The 20,775-nt window shown below is 33.2% G+C and overlaps 1 protein-coding gene across 6 annotated transcripts in view; it reads left to right on the top strand.

Moving 5' to 3' along the window:
- NOVA1 (NOVA alternative splicing regulator 1) overlaps nt 1–20,775 on the top strand; it is a 153,175-nt gene that overhangs the window by 97,003 nt on the left and 35,397 nt on the right. For all 6 annotated transcript variants that reach the window (XM_040476837.1, XM_040476836.1, XM_040476839.1 and 3 more), the window contains one exon: nt 16,124–16,290. In XM_040476837.1, coding sequence (XP_040332771.1) covers nt 16,124–16,290 — 167 coding nt within the window. The remainder of the gene's footprint in view (nt 1–16,123; nt 16,291–20,775) is intronic.

Here is a 20,775-nt window from a genome sequence, read left to right as displayed (position 1 = left end):
ATATAATATAATATAATATAATATAATATAATATAATATAATATAATCTTACTGTAGGGGTGTCTGGGTGGCTCAGTTGGTTAAGTGTCTGACTTCTGCTCAGGGCATGATCTCATGGTTCATGAGTTTGAGCCCCACGTTGGGCTCTGCGCTTACAGCTCAGAGCCTGGAGCCTGCTTCAGATTTTTTCTCTCTCTCTCTCTCTCACTCTCTCTCTCTCTTTCTCTCTCAATAATAAATAAACATGTTAAAATTTTTGCTGTAATGTGATTATCCAAGGCCATAATTTTAATTCATTAAATGAATAATTATTAATAGTCTGCTAAGTTTTGGGTTGGGGATATAGCTGAGAACAAAACAGTCAAGGTTTCTTCCCTCTTCATCCTTTTGTTCTAATCAGAAGAGACAGACAGTGAAGTAAATTATAAGAAACAAGAATTTCAGAAAGTGGTAAGAATAATGGAGAAAGTAAAGAAGCCTAAAGTGATAGAGACTGAGAGTAGGCTATTTTATGCTTGTTAACAGTGAGATCTCTCTGATGAGCTATCACAGAATCATGGTCTTAAGGTGAGAAAGGGGCCTCTATAGGAAAAGACAGAGGAAAAGTGTACCTAGGGTAAAAGTCAGTAGGAAAAAAAGACCTAAGTGAGAACAAGCCTTGGCATGTTCCAGTGACTAAAAAAGACCCAACTCCCTGGAGTGAAGAAAAAGAGAGGGAGAGTAATATGAGATGAGGAATGAGAGGCCAAATCATGATGGGGTTTGAAAGCCAGAGTGAGAGATTTGGATTTAACTCTGAGAGTACACTTAGTTTAAACTGGTAAACTGCATATCATTTGCATGTCCAATAAATTACTTTCAGCAAGGAGTGGATTGATAGAGGTGCGAGAAGTGAAGCAGCCTGTCCTGTTTAGAGACCGTGATGGCTTGAACTCCGGAAGTGTCAGTACAGAGAGAGTAAATTCATAATATATATTTATGATATTTACAACCATGGAACTAAGTTAGTTAACGTAGGCAGAATATAGCAACCAGGAAGCCAAAATAAGAAAGTGTTTCCATAAGGCAGAAATGGTTAACTAAGGCTACTGTATGGAGAGGAAAGGTAAAATAACATAATACTATACCATTTACTATTTGTCTCCATTGCTATAATTTACCAACATCCCTATCATTCTGCTTGTTGACTGAAAACTTAAACATCTGATTTACGGTCTGCCTCTGTACCTGGTACTCCTCCTGTTCAGCCTTTGTTTCCAAAACTGTTGAAAGAAACTGTAATGGCAAAGACAGCAAGGGAGTGACAAAGTGGAGCAAGGAAAATATCTAAATAGTTTGTGGCCCCAAGTAACCTGGGATTTGACAGAATAAAAACTGCCCCAGTTGAGAGTGCTCCGTGGGACATAAAGGACTAAAGGAACAGCCAAATATAATCAAGGGGTGAAACTAAAAGGAACATTCATAAAAGACGTTTTGGATATGGAACATATGTTGAAACTGAGGTAAGAGAGGACACCATGAAGAGGTTTAGAAGGACAGAGTAAGGTAGGGAATTGGGTCAGACTGGAGACATAGAGAAAACTATGAGCATGAGAATCGAAGTGATGACTAGAGAGATTTAGACTTCTGGTAACTTATATATATAGGAACATGAGGAACAGAAATCTCTTATAGGAAGATGAGCAGTTAAAGTTTAGTCCAGCTTATTATTTGAAAGGTCTGATACCACTGACCTTTGTTTCCTGCTCCTTAAAATGATGCGGTGATCTTTCATGGGAGAGGAGCAAGAGTAGTGAGATACTGAGGTGTCGTAGCCACTGAACAGGGGAACAGTTGACTCAAATGAACTAACTGAAGGAAACACGAGAACTTATTTATAGGGGTAGGTTAATGAGTAAGGGCAGGAGGCCAGAAACTACATAGTGGATGGGAAACTAAAGATCTGAATCCCTTCGAAATGAAAGGAGGCCAGAGGAAAGAAAGCCAGTCTTCTGTCTTCACATGGATCAGAGACCTGTGGGTGACCAGGAGTCCAAAGATCTGTCTTCAAGTGGATTAGAAGTCAAAAGGGCTATCCAAAGGATCAGGAGGTTTAAGTCTATGGAGAGTTATGTATTTCTATGATAGTGCATGAATATATGTGACATGGAAGTACTCTGTTATGGGCAGGTAACATCTAGCCTGAGATTTCTTCAGTTGACAGACCTTCTTCATAACCTTTAAGTAATTCAGAGTAACAGAGACAAAGATAGGAGACAGGCTTATATGAAACAGGAATTAGAATTATAGAAAATTATTCTTATGGAAATACAGTTTTATTATTTTTATGGGACACATGAAATTAAGAGTATAATGGGCAAGTCAGTTAATTTTAGTTCATGATACCACAGAAACTCATCTGAATAATACCTCCCTGTTTTGAGCTATAGTCAAACACCGTTAGCTATAGTCTCACCGTTAGTGACTATAGTCTCTATAGTCTCACCGTTAGCCCTTATAACTCTAATATATCCCAATGTTCTTTTGCTTATAATTCTTTAATACTCTATCATGAAAAAATGAATTGGCACCTTATTCCATTGTTTGTTCACATCAAAGAATGCAAAAAAAATTAGCAATTGAGTTGAAGAACTTTGAAAAACTTCTGAGCCTCACCTTCAGCCTCAAGGCCACATTTTTCTCCAAATATGTTGTGGCATGCTGCAGCTATTTACATAAGATATTTTGCTACTTACTCTCAGCATCATGGTCATAGTAAAACTACTATGCACACAGGGAGAGTACATATTAGCAGCATGTTTTAGTGGAAGATTTGTACTTTCTTTCTTGATAAAATATTGTCATTTTTTTCAGCATAATAAAAGATATTTATGGAATCCACTGATAATATCACAGTAATGAAACTCAGAAAGCTTTAGCCCTAAGATCAAGAACAAGACCGGGATACCTGCTTTCAACACTGTTATTCAACACTGTACTGGTAGTCCTAGCCTGATGATTGAACAAGGAAAGTTTTTAACAGGTATCCAAATTAAAAGGAGGAAGTAAAACTATCTCTCTTCACAGATGACATGATCTCATGTATATAGAAAACCCTAAAGAATCTACAAAAAGCTACTAGAGCTAATAAACAAATTCAGCAAGTTGTAGGGTATAAAAATCAACACACAAAAATCAGTGTATTTTCATACACCAGTAATGAACAATCCCAAAAGGAAATTAAGAAAGCAACTTCGTGTGCAACAGCATCTAAGGGAATAAAATACCTAGGAATAAATTTAAGGAGATGAAAAGACCAAAGACCTAAATAAGTGGAAAAACATCCAATATTCATTGGTAGGAAGACTTAATATTTTTAAGATGCTAATACTATTGATCTGAGTGTCTGTTCTTGTGCTAGTACTATAGTGTCTTGATGATTACAGTTTTGTAGTATTGCTTGAAGTCTGGGATTGTCATGCTTCCTGCTTTGGTTTTGTTTTTCAAGATTGCTTTGGCTATTCTCTTTTCTGGTTCCATACAAATTTTAGGATTATTTGTTCTAGCTCTGTGAAGAATGCTGGTGTTATTTTGATAGGCATTGCATTGAATATGTAGGTTGCTTTGGGTAGTATTGACATTTTAACAATGGAACAGAATAGACAACCTAGAAATGGACCCACAAATGTATGGCCAACTCATCTTTGACAAAGCAGGAAAGAATATCCAATGGAATAAAGACAGTCTCTTCAGCAAGTGGTGCTGGGGAAACTGGACAGCGACATGCAGAAGAATCAACCTGGACCACTTTCTTACACCAGACACAAAAATAAACTCAAAATTGGTGAAAGACCTCAATGTAAGACAGGAAGCCTTCAAAATCCTTGAGGTGAAAGTAGGCAAAAACCTCTTTGATCTTGGCCGCAGCAACTTCTTATCAATACGTCTCCAGAGGCAAGGGAAACAAAAGCCAAAATGAACTACTGAGACCTCATCAAAATAAAAAGCTTCTGCACAGCGAAGGAAACATTTATCAGCAAAACTAAAAGGCAACCGACAGAATGGGAGAAGATATTTGTAAACGATGTATCAGATAAAGTGTTAGTATCCAAAATCTATAAAGAACTTCTCAAACTCAACACCCAAAAGCAAATAATCCAGTGAAGAAATGGGTAAAAGACATGAATAGATACTTCTCCAAAGAAGACATCCAGATGGCCAACCAGCACATGAAAAAATGCTCGACATCATTTGTCATTAGGGAAATACAAATCAAAACCACAGTGAGATACCACCTTACACCTTTCAGAATGGCTAACATTAACAACTCAGGCAACAACAGATGTTGGCGAGGATGCAGAGAGAGAGGATCTCTTTTGCACTGCTGGTGGGAATGCAAACTGGTGCATCTACTCTAGAAAACAGTATGGAGGTTCCTCAAAAAAATAAAAATTAAAAAAAAAATTAAAAACTACCCTATGACCCAGCAATTGGACTACTAGGTATTTATCCAAGGCATACTGGTGTTCTGTTCTGAAGGGACATATGCACCCCAATGCACTATCAACAATAGCCAAAGCATGGAAAGAGCCCAAATGTCCATCGATAGATGAATGGATAAAGAAGTGGTATATATATATACAATGGAGTATTACTTGGCAATCAAAAAGAATGAAATCTTGCCATTTGCAACTATGTGGATGGAACTAGAGGGTATTATGCCAAGCGAAATTAGAGAAAGACAGATATGATTTCACTCATATGAGGACTTCAAGAGACAAAACAGATGAACATAAGGGAAGGGAATATAAAAACAGGGAGGGGAACAAAACACAAGAGACTCTTAAATATCGAGAACAAACAAGAGGGTTACTAGAGGGGTTGTGGGAGGGGGGATGGGCTAAATGGGTAAGGAGCATTAAGGAATCTACTCCTGAAATCATTGTTGCACTATATGCTAACTAATATGGATGTAAATTAAAAAAAATAAAATTAAAAAAAATAACAGCTAACATAAAAAAATAAAAAAGGTATAAAAAAAGAAAAAGGTATAAAAAAAGAAAAAAGGAATCAAAAAAAAAGATGCCAATACTACCCAGAGTAATCTATAAATTCAATTAAATCTCTATTAAAATTCTAACAGCCTTTTTTAAACAAATGGAAAACCTAGTCTTCAAATTCATATGGAATTTCAATAGGACTAGAATATATAAAACAATCTTGAAAAAGTGTGGGGATTCACTCTTCCCTATTTCAAACATTACTGCAAAGTTGCAGTAATCAGAACATTGTGATGCTTACATAGGGATAGACATACAGAACAATGGCATGTATTTGACAGTCCCGAAGTAAATATATATATCTGGTGTTTGTAAATCATATAAATGATAAGGCTTTATTATCTAGAATATGTTAACTAAAAGTCTACAACAAAAAGACAAAAACAAAATTATGGGAAAAGGGGGTGAGTAGGCCTTTCTCCACAGAGAATATACAAATGGTCAATAAGCAATGAAAATATAATCAACATCATTAGTGATTAGGGGAATGCAAATCAATATTACAGTGATAGCTATTTTTTTTTTTTTAAATAAAATAGTTGTTAGTGAGGAAATGGGGAAACCGGAGTCCTCATACATTGATGCTGGGAATGTAAAATGGTTCAGCCCTGTGAAAAACAGGTTAGCTCCTCCTTAAAAAGCTAGAATAGAATTTCCATATTGCCCAGCAATTCCACTCCTAGATATATATCCAGAAGAGGTGAAAACAGATACCTGTGTAGATACTTGTACATTAATGTTAATTGCAGCATTATTCACAATAGCCAAAAGGTGGAAACAACTCAGTGTCCATTGATAGAAGAATGAATGAACAAATGTAATATATAGACACAATGGAAAATTATTTAGCCATAGAAAGGGATGAAGTTCTTTTTTTTTTTTTTTTTTCAACGTTTATTTATTTTTGGGACAGAGAGAGACAGAGCATGAACGGGGGAGGGGCAGAGAGAGAGGGAGACACAGAATCGGAAACAGGCTCCAGGCTCTGAGCCATCAGCCCAGAGCCTGACGCGGGGCTCGAACTCCCGGACCGCGAGATCGTGACCTGGCTGAAGTCGGACGCTTAACCGACTGCGCCACCCAGGCGCCCCGGGGATTTATTTCTTAAGAGTTACACACTTTCTCTTTGAGATGATAAGAAAATTTGGAAGTAGTGGTGATATTTGTACAAGCTTCTGACTATAATTAATGCCAATGATTTGTGCAATTAAAAGTGGTTTAAATGGGGAGGTACCTGGGTGGTTCCAGCTTCAGCTCAGGTCATGATCTCGTGTTTCTTGAGTTCAAGCCCCATGTTGGGCTCTGGGCTGACAGCTCAGAGCCTAGAGCAGCCTCAGATTTTGTGTCTTTCTCTCTCTCTGCCCCTAGCCTGCTCCCTGCTCACACTCTGTGTGTGTGTCTCTCTCTCAAAAATAAATATCAAAAGTGGCTTAATGGCAATTTTATGTTATATGTAATTTACCACAATTATAAAATATTTTGCCATTTTATATCATCTCAGCACAATTTAAAACTGTGCCCTAAATTAATAACTTTTTATTAAAATAATTCTCTTTATTAAAGGATTACATGTACCCTTGAAATTTTTAACATTTTTCCAAACTTTACAAATTTACCTTCCCATATTCCTTCCCCCAGCAAGTTAATGGGTCACAATTCTTCATGCTTCCTGTATATTCATTTGATATAGTGTATGTGATCAACAGTAGGACATTTGTTATCATTCACTAACTTGAATAATTCACTCTTAAAACCTATGCAAATGTGGGTCTTGTGTTTGATTTATAGGCTGGCTCCTAATAAAAATGGAGTCATTTTCAAAATAACTATTTTTAAAGCAAATGTGGAATAAAGTCACTGTGTAGACTTGGGTAAAACATTAATCTATATTGGATCTCAAAGTGATAATTTCTATGTTAGGAACAGGACTATCACTAGGGATGTTCATCTTTTTACTCTCAGCTTACATCAGTCCTCAGATTTTTTTACAGTGCTCCATGTCCAGTGGTATGTTTCTCTCCTTACCTTCAGATGACTTTGATTAGCTATGCATGCTAACCACTGGTCATGCTTCTGAGTTTGTGAGCTTAATTTGATAGCACGTGTTTGTTGCAAGCTGTTTTCCAGCTTCCAAGCATGGTCCACAGAATTCTGCAAATTAATCCCTGTTAGTATATAAGGAGTAGCTAGGAAAATTAATTCTAAGTGCAGTTTTTCTTCTGGCAGAAATTTAAGAGTACAAATCAATGTCAAAAATGGTGACAGGGTTTGGTAGTGAAAAGAAAATCAGGAAGTCTATTTTATGTATACATATAAAAACATAATTAAAACTTCTAATAAAATTTAGTCATGGCAGTTTTATTTTCCTGTAATGCATGATGGAAGTTAAAAGGTGATAATACTGACCAAACTAGAATTGCCGTGTCTGAATTTAAAATCATAAACCTATGTATGCCAAGGATGGATGAATAACTAGTCAGTCATAATTATAACTGTTGGTAGAAATTTTTGCATGACCTCAGAATTTAAAAACTGGAAAGGAGGTACAACATATATGAGAACAATTGCAATTGTTACTTAGAATTTTCAGATATGTCTGCTTTCAAACCTCAGGGTTCTTCAGAAGTTAATGTCTCCTATGATCTTGTTGCTGCCTTGTGAGAATAGTTATTGAAAACTAAATGACCATGCCATTTGCATGCTTGGGAAGAGAATGAGTAAATAAGAAGCTGGACATCCACTCTGATTCCCATTCATTTATTCTCTCATCTTAAGTTCTTTGAAGACTCTGTACTTTTAGATTTTTCTGAAAAGTAGACTAATTCTTTGGCTTGACTGAGTATATATCAATGGTGAAGCATGCTCTATAAACAGATTATCAAGCCTTTGCTACATTGGTTTGGGACTAACGCATGTTATAATGGCCCTTTTCAGATTTTTACAGTTTAGAAGTAGAGACATGATTATGTGGAGAGTTAATTACCTGGAGAAGAAAAGCAATTATTACTTCGTATCCTAAGATGTCAATTCCTATGATTTCCTTTTTTAAAAATGCCTCTTCTTGAAATAGTATATTTTTTTCCTTAGAAATTGTAGGGTAGGAGGAAGCATTATCAAATGTGCATAACTGTACAATGGTATAAAAGCTGCAATTACAAATTGGACAAACTTTATGGCAGTTTTCCTAAGTGCTTTTGTTGATCTGGAAACTTGTTTTCAAAAATCTGCTAAATAGTCCACACAATTATTAACTATCTCCTGTGGCGGTAAGTTCTCTGCAAGAAGGGTCAATCATTTCTTTCATTTTATGCCAGTTTTAGAATAAATCTGTGAAGTGATATTATAATGGTGTGACTCAGTGTACGTAAAAAATTGTCAGATTTGGGTGAAAATTACTTTTCCAAGCTGAAACATGTGACTTTCTTAAATGGATGTAATTTGGGACCTGGCCTTTCATTACATTTTCAGAAAGTATATGTTATAATGGATATAAGGCATAACATATAAAGTATATGTTATAATACGGTATTTGGCAAAACCTTACATCTCTGCATTTGTTAGTTGTGTGTCCTTGGGCTAGCTGCTTCAAGATAACATTATCTGCCCTGGTTATTGTGAGCATTAAATGAGGTAGTATATAATATATAATATACAATACACTAATATATTAAATACATGTATTTTGACATATATATTTTTATATAAATCATAAGATGGTTTATAAATTTACATATAATCAATGTTTAAAGCACTTATCTTCCAGGAATATTCTGAGATACATATTGTAAAATTGATTGTTAAATTAGCTCTTCCCAATGAGTATAGGAACATGGAAAAGAAAGTAAGCCAAAAGGAAAAGATGTATGGCTGTGAATTTCAGAGGAAACCTTTGAATGGCTTTATTTCTTGAAATTGGTAAAGTATATGTTTTTCCCTGAAAGAAGGTAATACTCTATTTCTATACCTACGAAACCCTTAAATACCCTTAAGTGGGGCTTTTGCTGATGTAATTACAGCAATAAATACGGAATGCATATAAATCAACTATTTATAAAGGCATTAGTAGGAATAGATGTTTTTTATATAGAGATTATTGTAGAAGATACATATTATAGAAATGGTAACATTATCTGTTGAAAGGTAATGTATTAAAGGCATGTATTTTCAGGTATCTTTCAACAGTTTTAATCTGTTAAATTTATGATTACTATTACTGTTTTTTAATTCTTTAAAATAATTTACATTTTGTTGTCTAACCTAAAATTTATAATACATGTTGTTACTAGTGATAAATATTCTATAGGTTATTTTTAATATCTAAGGAAACCTAATGAGCTAATTCTCCTGCTTTTTTTTCAAACCACAAAAACTTGCAGCTAATTAAATTACCATGTATAGACTGAGACTAATGAAATAATCCTTGAAAATTGCTTTATTCATTTAAAAAATTATACTCTCTGTTTTAGTTTTTCATTACTGAAATACAGTTGACATAAAATGCTATATTAGTTTCAGGTGTACAACATAGTGATTCAGCAATTCTATACAATACCTAACGCTCATCACAACAAATCTAGTCACCGTGTGTCACCATACAGTGTTAATACAATATCATCGCCTACATTCCCTAGTCTGTACATTTCATCTCTATGACTTATTTAAAAATAAATAACTGGAAGTTTGTACCTTTTAATCCCCTTCACCTATTTTTCCGATCCTTTTACCTCTCTCTCGTCTGGCAACTATCAGTTTGTTTTTTGTATTTAAGTCCGTTTCTGCCTTTTTTTTTTTTTTATTTGTTTTGTTTTTTAGGATAAATTGACTTACATACCCAAAGAAATCTTGAGATTACCACTTTACTATTGCCCAGAATTATATAGTTGACTCCCAAGTTATTATGGAAACATTAAATATATTTGAAATACACAATAAATTGGGAGATATTTCTTAAAATAATAGAAATTTTATAATGAAAGAAATAAATTTTTTTTAAGGTTTATTTATTTTAGAGAGAGAGAGAGTGTGAGCAGGGGAGGAGCAGAGAGAGAGGGAGACACAGAATCTGAAGTAGGCTCCAGGCTCTGAGCTGTCAGCACAGAGCCTGACGCGGGGCTAGAACCCACAAACTGTAGGATCATGACCTGTGCCTAAGTCAGACACTTAACCAACTGAGCCACCCAGCCGCCCCGAAGGAAATAAACCTTTATTCAGAATATATTCTGTCTAAAATAAGTAATTTCTCAATGATATAAGTAGCTGTTGTCTTACTGTAAAAATTATCTATATGTTATATTTTGTTGTAAATCTCAATTTTTGCCTATTGCAAGGCTAATTGGCACCTGCATTTTCTTAGTCCTTTTCAAGGCCAAAATCATTGTCAGTAAATTGTCCTAGAATTATTAGTAATCTACTAAATTTTTTATATTAATTTTTCATTTTGAGATGTTTCACTGACATTCATTCAACCAATTTCTTATTTTAGATTGATACTGATATTTTCTAAAGAAGTATATACTTGCATTTTCATTATAAGACACTAGTTATATCCTTAGTAGGAGTATTTTCTTACATCCAAACAAAATGTTCACTAATTTTCATTATAGTTGGCAATTGGAAATAATGTGGATCAAATCATTAGTATGTGCCCATTATTCTAGACTAGACCTATTCTAATGGACATGATAATTTATAATTTACTATATTTTTAAATAATTTTCTCAAATTATCTAGTTTTATACACATTTACTGATCTTCTAAACCCAAAGAAGGTAACTGCTTTAATGTAGACATTTTATTAATAAAAAGTTCTTAAAATCAATCACATATGTTTTCAATATACAGATGAGAAAATTTAGACTAAGGTTTTCATTTATTCAAAAAAGACTTCTTAAGCACCTACAGTATACTGTGCACTATTCTAGACACTTGAGGATATAGTAGTGACCATGACAGACAAGGTCCCTTTCATACTTTAATTTTTATCTTTGCTCATGTTATTATTGTTTCCAAATTTTCTTCATAGCACAAGTTCATTTTGTATTCTGTATATATATTTTATTTGTTTTATGTATAGTGTCTACATGAACTGGAATATGAACTCCTTGAAAGCAGGAGTATTCGTCTGTCACTCAGCTTCTAGGATAGTACCTCACATTTAGTAGGGAGTTAATAGACTTTTGTCAAATGAATGAATGAACTGAATAAAATAAAGACCCAGGAGTGTGTGATAATCTGAAAGCTAAGTGAAATGTTTTCAGAATGGATTGGTTAACTGCGTCAAATTCTGCTGATGGGTCAAACAACATAAAGACATGAAGATTGGATTTACCCAGGTACAGCTGTGATGAATGGTTTGAATGGAGTGAGGGACAAAAGCCATATTGGAATAGATTCAAGTAAAAAGAAAGCGGTGAAGAAGTAGAAAGGGGATCATTCAAGGAATTTTGAGGGATAAGAAAATTGAGCTATAACTGGAGAGAGGAGTATGAATGACGTCAAGGAAGCCTTTGAAATGTTTTTCTTTTATTTTGAAAATTCCAAACATACAGAAAAGAATAGTACAATGAGCCCCTTTACACTCTTCACATATATCAAAAATATCAAAATTTTTGTAGACTTATTTTATTTACTCATTTTTTTGTTACTGTTTAATATTTAAAAATGAATCCCAATCATTTTATCTGTATATGCTTCGGTATGCATCTAAAAAAAAGAAAAAAAGAAAGGAAAAATGGCAGTTTTTTTTTTACACAACCTGATGTCATAATCATACCTGTTAAAATTAATAGTAATTCCTTGATACTATCTAATACCTAGATCTTATATTGTCACAATTGTTTAAAATAAAAGTTGTTTGAATCTAGATTAGTCAAATTCTAATTTACATTTGATCATTATATCTCGTAAGGCACTTTTAGTCTAGAGTGAAGTCCCTCTTTTATTGATGGGGCAAGAACAATTGACCTGTTGAGTGTCCTACATTCTTGATTTGTATCTTTGATTCCTCATGGTGTCATTTTTTTTCTGCTTTCAATATTATTTGTAAACTCTAATGTAGTGTGTTTGATTGGATTTAGGTTCATCTACTTTGGGAAACGTACTTCATCATTAGTGCCCTGTGTGTCAGTGGTATTGCTTCACATCAAGAGGTGCATGGTTCACTTTCACATTCTTTTTGGTTTTGTTTTTGTTTTTTTGAGAGACAGAGAGCATGAGTGAGCTGGGGAGAGTGGTAGAGGGACAGAGAGAGAGAGAGGAAGGAAGACAGAATCTTAAACAGGCTCCATGCTCAGTGCGGAACCTGATACAGGGCTTGATCCCATGACCCTGGGATCATGACCTGAACAGAAATCAAGATTTGGGTGCTTAGTCAATTGAGCCACGCTGGCACCCCCACTTTCTCATTCTTAGTCATGCTAATGGCGATCAGGGAGGTCAGTTGGTGACTGCCTTAACATTTCCACTGAAAATTACCCATTAACCTTACATCATATGATTTGATGATCTTTGCCTAAATTAGTTACTTTACTTACTTTGTCAAATAATTTTTAGTTCTGTCATAAAGGAGGAGTCTTTAAAAATTGAAGAAATTATAACATGTTTTTCTGCTGATAGAAATGATTTAATAGCAAAGGAAAAATTATGATGTAAGAAAGAACTCTAATACCTGAAGAAATCGTAAACTTGGTAGGTAAGAAGGAATAGGGCCCACTGCATAAGTGGTAGAATGCTGTAGGTAGGAGCAGGAACAGTTTAAGTGACTTACTTATTCAAGGTTACAGCACAGAATGAATATATTTTATTAAAACTCTATCAAAATTTTGCTATAGAATCTGTTTGAAAATTGTACCTAATTTTAGAAGCATGCATTTTCAATATATGATATTGTATGTGAAATCAAAACTGAAACCACTTTGAATTTCACTGCCTGTATTTGACATTGGCCCTACTTGTTAATTTTTCTAACCTGTCCCTTGAAAGTGCAGTGTGTCTTATACTTCTGTATCTTTACATCATAAGAAATGTGGGCATATACTTTTATGTGATTGTTTTTCAGCTTCTGTTGCTAGTCTATTGCAAAGAGTAGTAAATGCTACTGCTAAACAAATAAAATGATAAATAACTAGCAGTTTAGTTTAGACACTAATGGAGCCTGAAAGCCTTTAAAGTGACAAAAACAGCAATTTTAATGATTTATAGGTGCATTTTTGTTACACAGTTTGGTCATATACCTGACAGTTTTCTCTCTTTGTGACTTTTTCCTAAAAATTATAGTTTTGTGTTATCTGAGTAAAAAGGCCATTAGGGTTCAGGAGAAGAATTTGACAGCATGTCTTCTGAGGATCGCAGCAATTCCCATTGGTGGATATACAATCTCCTTTTTTTCCTTCTTTTTTTTTTCTTTTTTTTTTCTTTTGTAGTACTAATGGTAGTGATATAATTTAATTCTCAAAGATTATGTACTGTAAATTTGAACCAATGAACTATTTCCAAATTGTCTCCTATATGCTATATGAAATTCAGTTTTAGACAATCATATTTCTTTATGGCTCAGTGATTTCCATTTACTACCTGATAGTCTGTACACTCTAAAGAGTGTTGGGGCGCCTGGGTGGCACAGTCGGTTAAGCGTCCGACTTCAGCCAGGTCACGATCTCACGGTCCGTGAGTTCGAGCCCCGCGTCAGGCTCTGGGCTGCCGGCTCAGAGCCTGGAGCCTGTTTCCGATTCTGTGTCTCCCTCTCTCTCTGCCCCTCCCCCATTCATGCTCTGTCTCTCTCTGTCCCAAAAAAATAAATAAACGTTGAAAAAAAAAATTTTAAAGAGTGTTGTTACTCTGTTGGGGTTACTGTATTGTCTGACATGATATGTAGTGTATTAAATTAGAATTTTAAAGGCAACATGGATTATATAATGTCTTCAGTTATTTAGTGCCATGTTGTTTTTTAGATTTCCTATTGAGGTTGAGCTGATTTCCTTTCCTATCTGGCATCCCCAAAGGAGCACTCTGTATTTGTCTCCAAAAGCAGGAATATAATCTGATCTATTTTGTTTTGCCTCCTGACTTAGATGAGAACACTTTGCATGAACTACATTGATCAGTTATTATTATCCTTTCTAGTTATTTATTAGACAGTTAATACAACCTTGTCAAGACTTCCCTAGAGTATCCCTGTAAACTAGATCATTTTACCCAAGAACCACCACAGAGATACATCTAGGTTGACAGGATGAGAAAAGCTGATCAGGAGAAAAAAATATTAAGCCTTCAAACTCACATTATGTTTTTCAGATTTTCTTCATCCTTACAAATGAGAGGCACACTTGCTCTCTACTGAAATATTTTGTACAACTTAAGAAACTTAGTTTTTCATAGACTTGAGTCTTCATTGTTTAAAATAAGAAGTTGTAATTTAGGTGTATTCTTGTAATATTATTCTTTAAACTCTTGTGGTCTGAGTCTTTTTACTAGAAGTAAGAATGATAAGCTTTTACTATTCTTTTAAAAATTCGGGGGCGCCTGGGTGGCGCAGTCGGTTAAGCGTCCGACTTCAGCCAGGTCACGATCTCGCGGTCCTTGAGTTCGAGCCCCGCATCAGGCTCTGGGCTGATGGCTCAGAGCCTGGATCCTGTTTCTGATTCTGTGTCTCCCTCTCTCTCTGCCCCTCCCCCGTTCATGCTCTGTCTCTCTCTGTCCCAAAAATAAATAAACGTTGAAAAAAAAATTAAAAAAAATTCAAAACTACTAGAAACATAGAAAAATGGTTTATGAGGCAGTTAATCCTTAATGCAACATAATCTCCCTGTGATTTTTTTTTAATGTTTGTAGCTTCACAACTTTGTCCTTCCAAATGTATGTTAAAAATGTTTTATAGAGTGGCTTAGAATTTTTAAACTGTAACACCAAAAAGAAGTGTGTCAGGTACTTGGAAGTTTTCATGTTTATTCAAAACCCAATATTTTAGAAATTTAAAAATAATCATTCTTTTGATATTTTTTGTTAACTGTTTAATAAATGTTTCTGAGAAGTAACTTTATGTGTTGTGTTGGGATGCTGAGAAGATTACAATTTAATACCAAGCTGCTATAATGAGGCTCACTTTTATAATCTGAAAATGAATTTTTTTGCCTTAAGGTTTATCTGTAAAGTATAGAGTTGTAAGATCTATATTGGACCCAACCAAATTTATTCACTAGCAGTGGAAAGAACACTATTAATTATATCTGTATCAATTATTTATCAATTTCAAATTTCATGAACTATTTTAAAATTTTGGTCTTAATTCTGATATTCTGTCTTATTAAAATTACATAATAATGACAGTGCTGATTCATTCATCTAACAAATACTTATTGTGCACCTGTTATATACAGGGAGTGTTAAAGGCTGTGGGGAAACTACAGCACAAAACAAAACAAGCTAATCCATTGTCCTCTGAGGGCTTGCATTCTAGTGAAAAAGTTAAAAATTAACAAATATAAAATATCAGGTAATGTTGATGTTATAATGAAAGGAAGAGCAGGGTAAGTGAATAAAGAATGGTAGAAATGAAGAAATATACCTGCCATGTAAACCTTCCAAGACCTCCTCTCCCCACCAGTTTAAATGCTGTTTGCATTGTAGACCATCTGTTTGTGCCATCCATGTAGATACATCCATTATTTTTCACATCATACCATCGTATAATTGTTGACCTGATGCTAGCTTTTTATCCTTAAGATATCTTCTTTGAAAGCTGGGTCCATAGATCTTCATCTATGTGTTACTAGCATTTACACGAAGTCTTTTTATAAACGCTCTGCAAGTATTTTTTTTATGTCAATGAAGGAATGATAGGCTCATAATTTCTTAGGATCTCTGGCTCTACTGGAATCCAAAGGCCGTTTTTGAGACTATTAGGAAAGAATGAGTGTAAAAATGATAAAAAGGAGTATATATGTATGTATTCACTCTGATTCAGTTGAACATTTCTTTTTAATTGAGAGTTTTACGTTTTACATTATATCATCCTTTTTCATGGCTTTTTTTAAAAAAAATACAAAATAAGAAAGAAAGTTTTCTGAAAATTAATCTTTCATCCACAGGTACTACTGAACGAGTATGTTTGATCCAGGGAACAGTTGAAGCACTGAATGCAGTTCATGGATTCATTGCAGAAAAAATTCGTGAAATGCCCCAAAATGTGGCCAAGACAGAACCAGTCAGCATTCTACAACCCCAGACCACCGTTAATCCAGATCGCATCAAACAAGTGAGTGTTTAGTTGGGAAATCAAAGAGAAATATCCACAGCATAGTATGAATTCCTTATAAAAGAAGCTTAAAGTCTTAGCAGATGAAGTTTTGTTTTTTTCCTAAGCATACTTAATACATAACAAAGTTGTCATTTTGTTTACTTAAAGACTGTCAGTCAGAGCCTCTTCCATAGATTGACTAGTTGATTTATTGATTGATTGAATAAGTCACTTTTTAGTGTTATACTGAGGAGCAATTATATGGCTCATTACTTTTGTGATTACCTTTTAAAAATTTATAGACATAAATTTGTTTAGTTTATAGGGATTAAATCTATTTAAAATTATATCACTTTTTAAATAAAGTATAAAAATTGAAGTGAGAGTATATCCTCAAGATTTCAAATACCATATTTTTAGTAACATTTGTAGTTTTCAGTATACTTATAAACTCCTATTTTGTTAACTTGTTATATATAACAGTTTTTATAAAACAATATGTATAAGTAAATTTTTGTACTTAGCAAGTAGTCTTTTGTTACAAATCAGCTATTATGTTCTGTATAACATGTAGTCTTTATATATGTCATAAAAGGCCAATGTTTACTTTTAATGTGTGAGATTTTTCTGTAACAAAAATTTTATTTGATAAAAGACAATGTGAGTTGTTAAGGTTGAATAATGGCTGACATGCTGTAGGGGAAAAATGACATTCTTTAATATTAAAATAGGTGAATCCTTCCCCATAAACTCTTAAATTCTCAAATTTATTTGTTACCTTATGATTATAATTATTGTTTCTGCATTTGCCCCTTTATAATTAGCTGCTTAATTTGTGATCATACAATCAGTAGACTCTGCCTTCAAAAGAAATGTATTAACTTCATTAATTTACAGAATACTTAATTTATAGCATTTTATGTCCATTGTAATAAATTTGAAATGTAGCTCAAAATCTTATTAATTTCATGTTTCTGGATTGAAAAAGAATTATGCCAAACAGTGTTATTGACATATTATAATTTTAACAATGTATAGATAAAAGTAAGGCTGACTAATCATACACAAACATAGGAATTAATAATTAGGTAATATATTTTCAAATTATAGGCTAACATTAAACTTTCTGTTGATTACTGTTCAAATTTTTGCCATGTTTACATCAGATAGCTGCTATTCCATATAAAATTTCATTTTATACTCTGTCACTTTGATTTCTCTACCCTTTTTAAGGAAGTATCTTTTAATGTATGCATGGCAGAATGTAAATATTTTAGAGTTCTACGCATCAGTTGATGTTTTTTTCTTCTTCCCAGCCATATATAGTTTAGAAATTTAGCTTATCTATGCCAGGGGAATACAAGGAATATTTTTAAAACTGATACCTTGAAAGAGATACAAGGACTCTGTATCCAGATTCTAAAACTATGAGTTTAGTTAAAGACTTCTGGGTTAAAATCACCTGGGGCTAAGAATTTACAGAATTGCCACTAAAGTGTAGTAGGGTTTATTGACTTTCTGCCTTACTCCAGCCTATTTCTACTCTCTTTTATACTTTCTGTGAGAAAAGTGCAAACATTTATAGATAAGAGTGAGCATCTTGATTTTTTAAAAAATAAAATATACAGTGTAGTTTGAGTAGTATGATATTCCTGGCGGTATATTTAGGACAATGATATGAATGAATATTTATTATTTTTATAATAATAGCTAGTATCAAATAATGGAATATGAATCATTAAAATTCCAATTTTCTCTATGCAATATGAAATTTAAAGGCTCCCGTATATCCAGTACCAGTATAGTTTGATGAAAACCAGAATTTGAAAATGTTTGCTTTTTTTATTTACTTGCCTTGGTCAGATAATGTTATTTAAAATCATGATAAGTGTTAAAAACAATAGTGATTGATTGATTTTTGTGTATTTGCATTCATTTGTAAGCCTGGTAGATATTAATGGGATTAAAATTATTGTTGATTTTAATATTTTTATGTAATAAGTGATGTACATGAAATAGAGTATCATTTAAAAAAATAACCAAACAAGTACACTAAATCTATTAGGGCAATATATTTAATCCTTAAACACTTTCTTTGTAAGTGTAAAAATTAAAAAATTTACTTGAAAAATCTGGAGAAATGATCAAACGTATTTCCAAGATAGTATAGATCAACAGAGTTTTTTATGTTTTAAGTTTTCCTATTTTAGCAATGTAAGATTTTTTTGTTGGGTTATTCGCTAAATAGTAAGTCAAGTATATAAATTTAAATGACCACAGTTTTGTTTCTGAAGAAATTATGCTGGTTATCCATTATCAAATAATATGTCCAAAATAAATTGCTCTAGAATATATAAAAACATTTCATATATCATATTTCATATGATATTTTTATATGATAGTTTTATATATGCATACATAATACATAGAATCACAGTAAGATTTCTTTTAAAATGGTGGTCTTTCCTTTGACATTTATCTCTTCTTTGGGCTTTATTCGGTCCTGAAGTTAATTTTTTAAAAAATTTCTTTAAAACGTCTTTTAGAATTTTATTTTAGTTAAATTGGGCAAAGAATAAAATTAAGAGTTTTAAAAAATGAGAGAGCTAGAAAATACAACTTCTGCACAGAAATGAGTTCATGTTGAATATAAAATTATAGCTTTCTGAATGTTTATTACTACATGACTGTTGTTTTTTATGATTGATAACTTAAGGTTTGCTTCCTAAAAGAGTATAATTTATATGTAACTTGGATTTAAAAATAGGAAATCACAGTTAGTTCTAAACAAACATTTTTAAAAGTTACAATTTCAAACCATATATATGGACTTTTAACAGAATATTGTGTTCTGAATTATGTAATCTAGATATAGTTGGTAACTGAATAAGTTGCATGAACCAGAATATTCTGCCCAAATGAAACCTACATTTACTGACTGAATGAATGCTCAGACAAATATAGTTTTGTAAGAAAATAATGCAAACTGGTCTTGCAGGCCTTTGATATAGTGGAATGATGAAATCTAGGATAACAGCCTTACATCCAACTTCAGATATTAAGGTGTTGTTCCCTCTCAAATGTTTGTTGTTGTTGTTTTATTTTAAAAATATTTATTTGCCAATAGAGAGGGACTCCAATACTTTATATATTCAAATGGTAATAGTAATAATGATTAACGTGCATTGAATAATTAAAATATTGTAACCTCTGTTCTATCACCTTAATTAGGATACTTTTATGAAGCACCTAATAACCACTGTGCTAATTTTACAAGTCAGTATACAAAGAAACAGAAACACAGAAAGAGCCAGTAAACCAAAATTAAACATATATTACAACATGGAACATACTATTGCTTATTTTCAGGACACACAAATAGCAGAGACATTCAACGATCTTCAAATAATTTAGACCTTGTTTGCCTAGAAGCTTTGAACTCATTGCTGGAGCATGTCTTTAGTCCAGAGTGGTTGGTACACATTTTTCCATTTCCACCTTTTTTATGTTTTGAGCTTTATACTCTAAACCTTTTCCCCTCATAGGATTATTGCAACTTTTCTTCTTTTTAAGCCCCTCAAATCCCTCTCCAAGTATGGTTGCTTATACATAATAAGTCAATATAAGAAACCCTAAAACAAGGTAGAAACCACAAATCAGTAATACAGTTAGCATTTGTTAACTCCTTTTGTCTGTTACAAATTTTCAGCAATTCTTTTCCATTTTGGCTCAAATGTATTTTTAAGAAAAGCTACATTAAGAACAAAGTGGTTATAGGCATTTAGAGAATTTTCTTGTATTTAAAAAAAATCAAGTGAAGATATCAAGAATCTCACTTAGAGTTTTACCTCTATCGTGAAAAATTGGCAAAAATAGCACATAATTGTATTCACTATTCATCCATTCAGTCATGAATTTATTAAATGCCTTCTTACTGAGTTGCAAGATATATTAAATTGTAGCCCTTGCTCTCTAAAACTAGTTTGTGAGAGATCAGAAATGATTAAAATGATTTATAAAAATGTCAAACTGTATATACCAAAACCGCAGCATAAACAGTGTACTGTAAAATATATAAAAGTTCAGAGGCGTGTGGAAGAAATATAGGGTGGAATGACATTTGGTCTTATAATACAGGTGAGGATTTGAACCGGACCTTGAAGATTCTATAGGAATTTCCTAATTAGAGGAGAAGAAAGAAAAAAAGCTTATTTTAGGCATGTGAAACAATATGGATTTGAGAAGAAAGCTATAATGATTGAATAGTAAGGTGACTCTCTTGACAGAAATGGAACATTTGTGTTGGAGTTTAGAGGAAATTAATGTTAGGATGGGACCAGATAATGGAGAGCCTTGGATGTCTGGCCGAGGGACATTCTATAGATTTCTTCATAGTATTTCCCAAAGGAACTTTTTTAATTTCTCTGAAAAGTTAAAACAAAAGGAAGCACATCTGCATTTTTTTTCTCTTCTGTTCTGAAAATCCAGACAGACCCTTAAAAA

Source organism: Herpailurus yagouaroundi, unplaced genomic scaffold (genome assembly GCF_014898765.1).
Source record: "Herpailurus yagouaroundi ecotype Mexico unplaced genomic scaffold, PumYag 141, whole genome shotgun sequence".
Taxonomy (NCBI): Eukaryota; Metazoa; Chordata; class Mammalia; order Carnivora; family Felidae; genus Herpailurus; species Herpailurus yagouaroundi.
The sequence above is the reverse complement of the archived record's forward strand: the minus strand, read 5'-3'. Positions and strand labels throughout refer to the sequence as shown.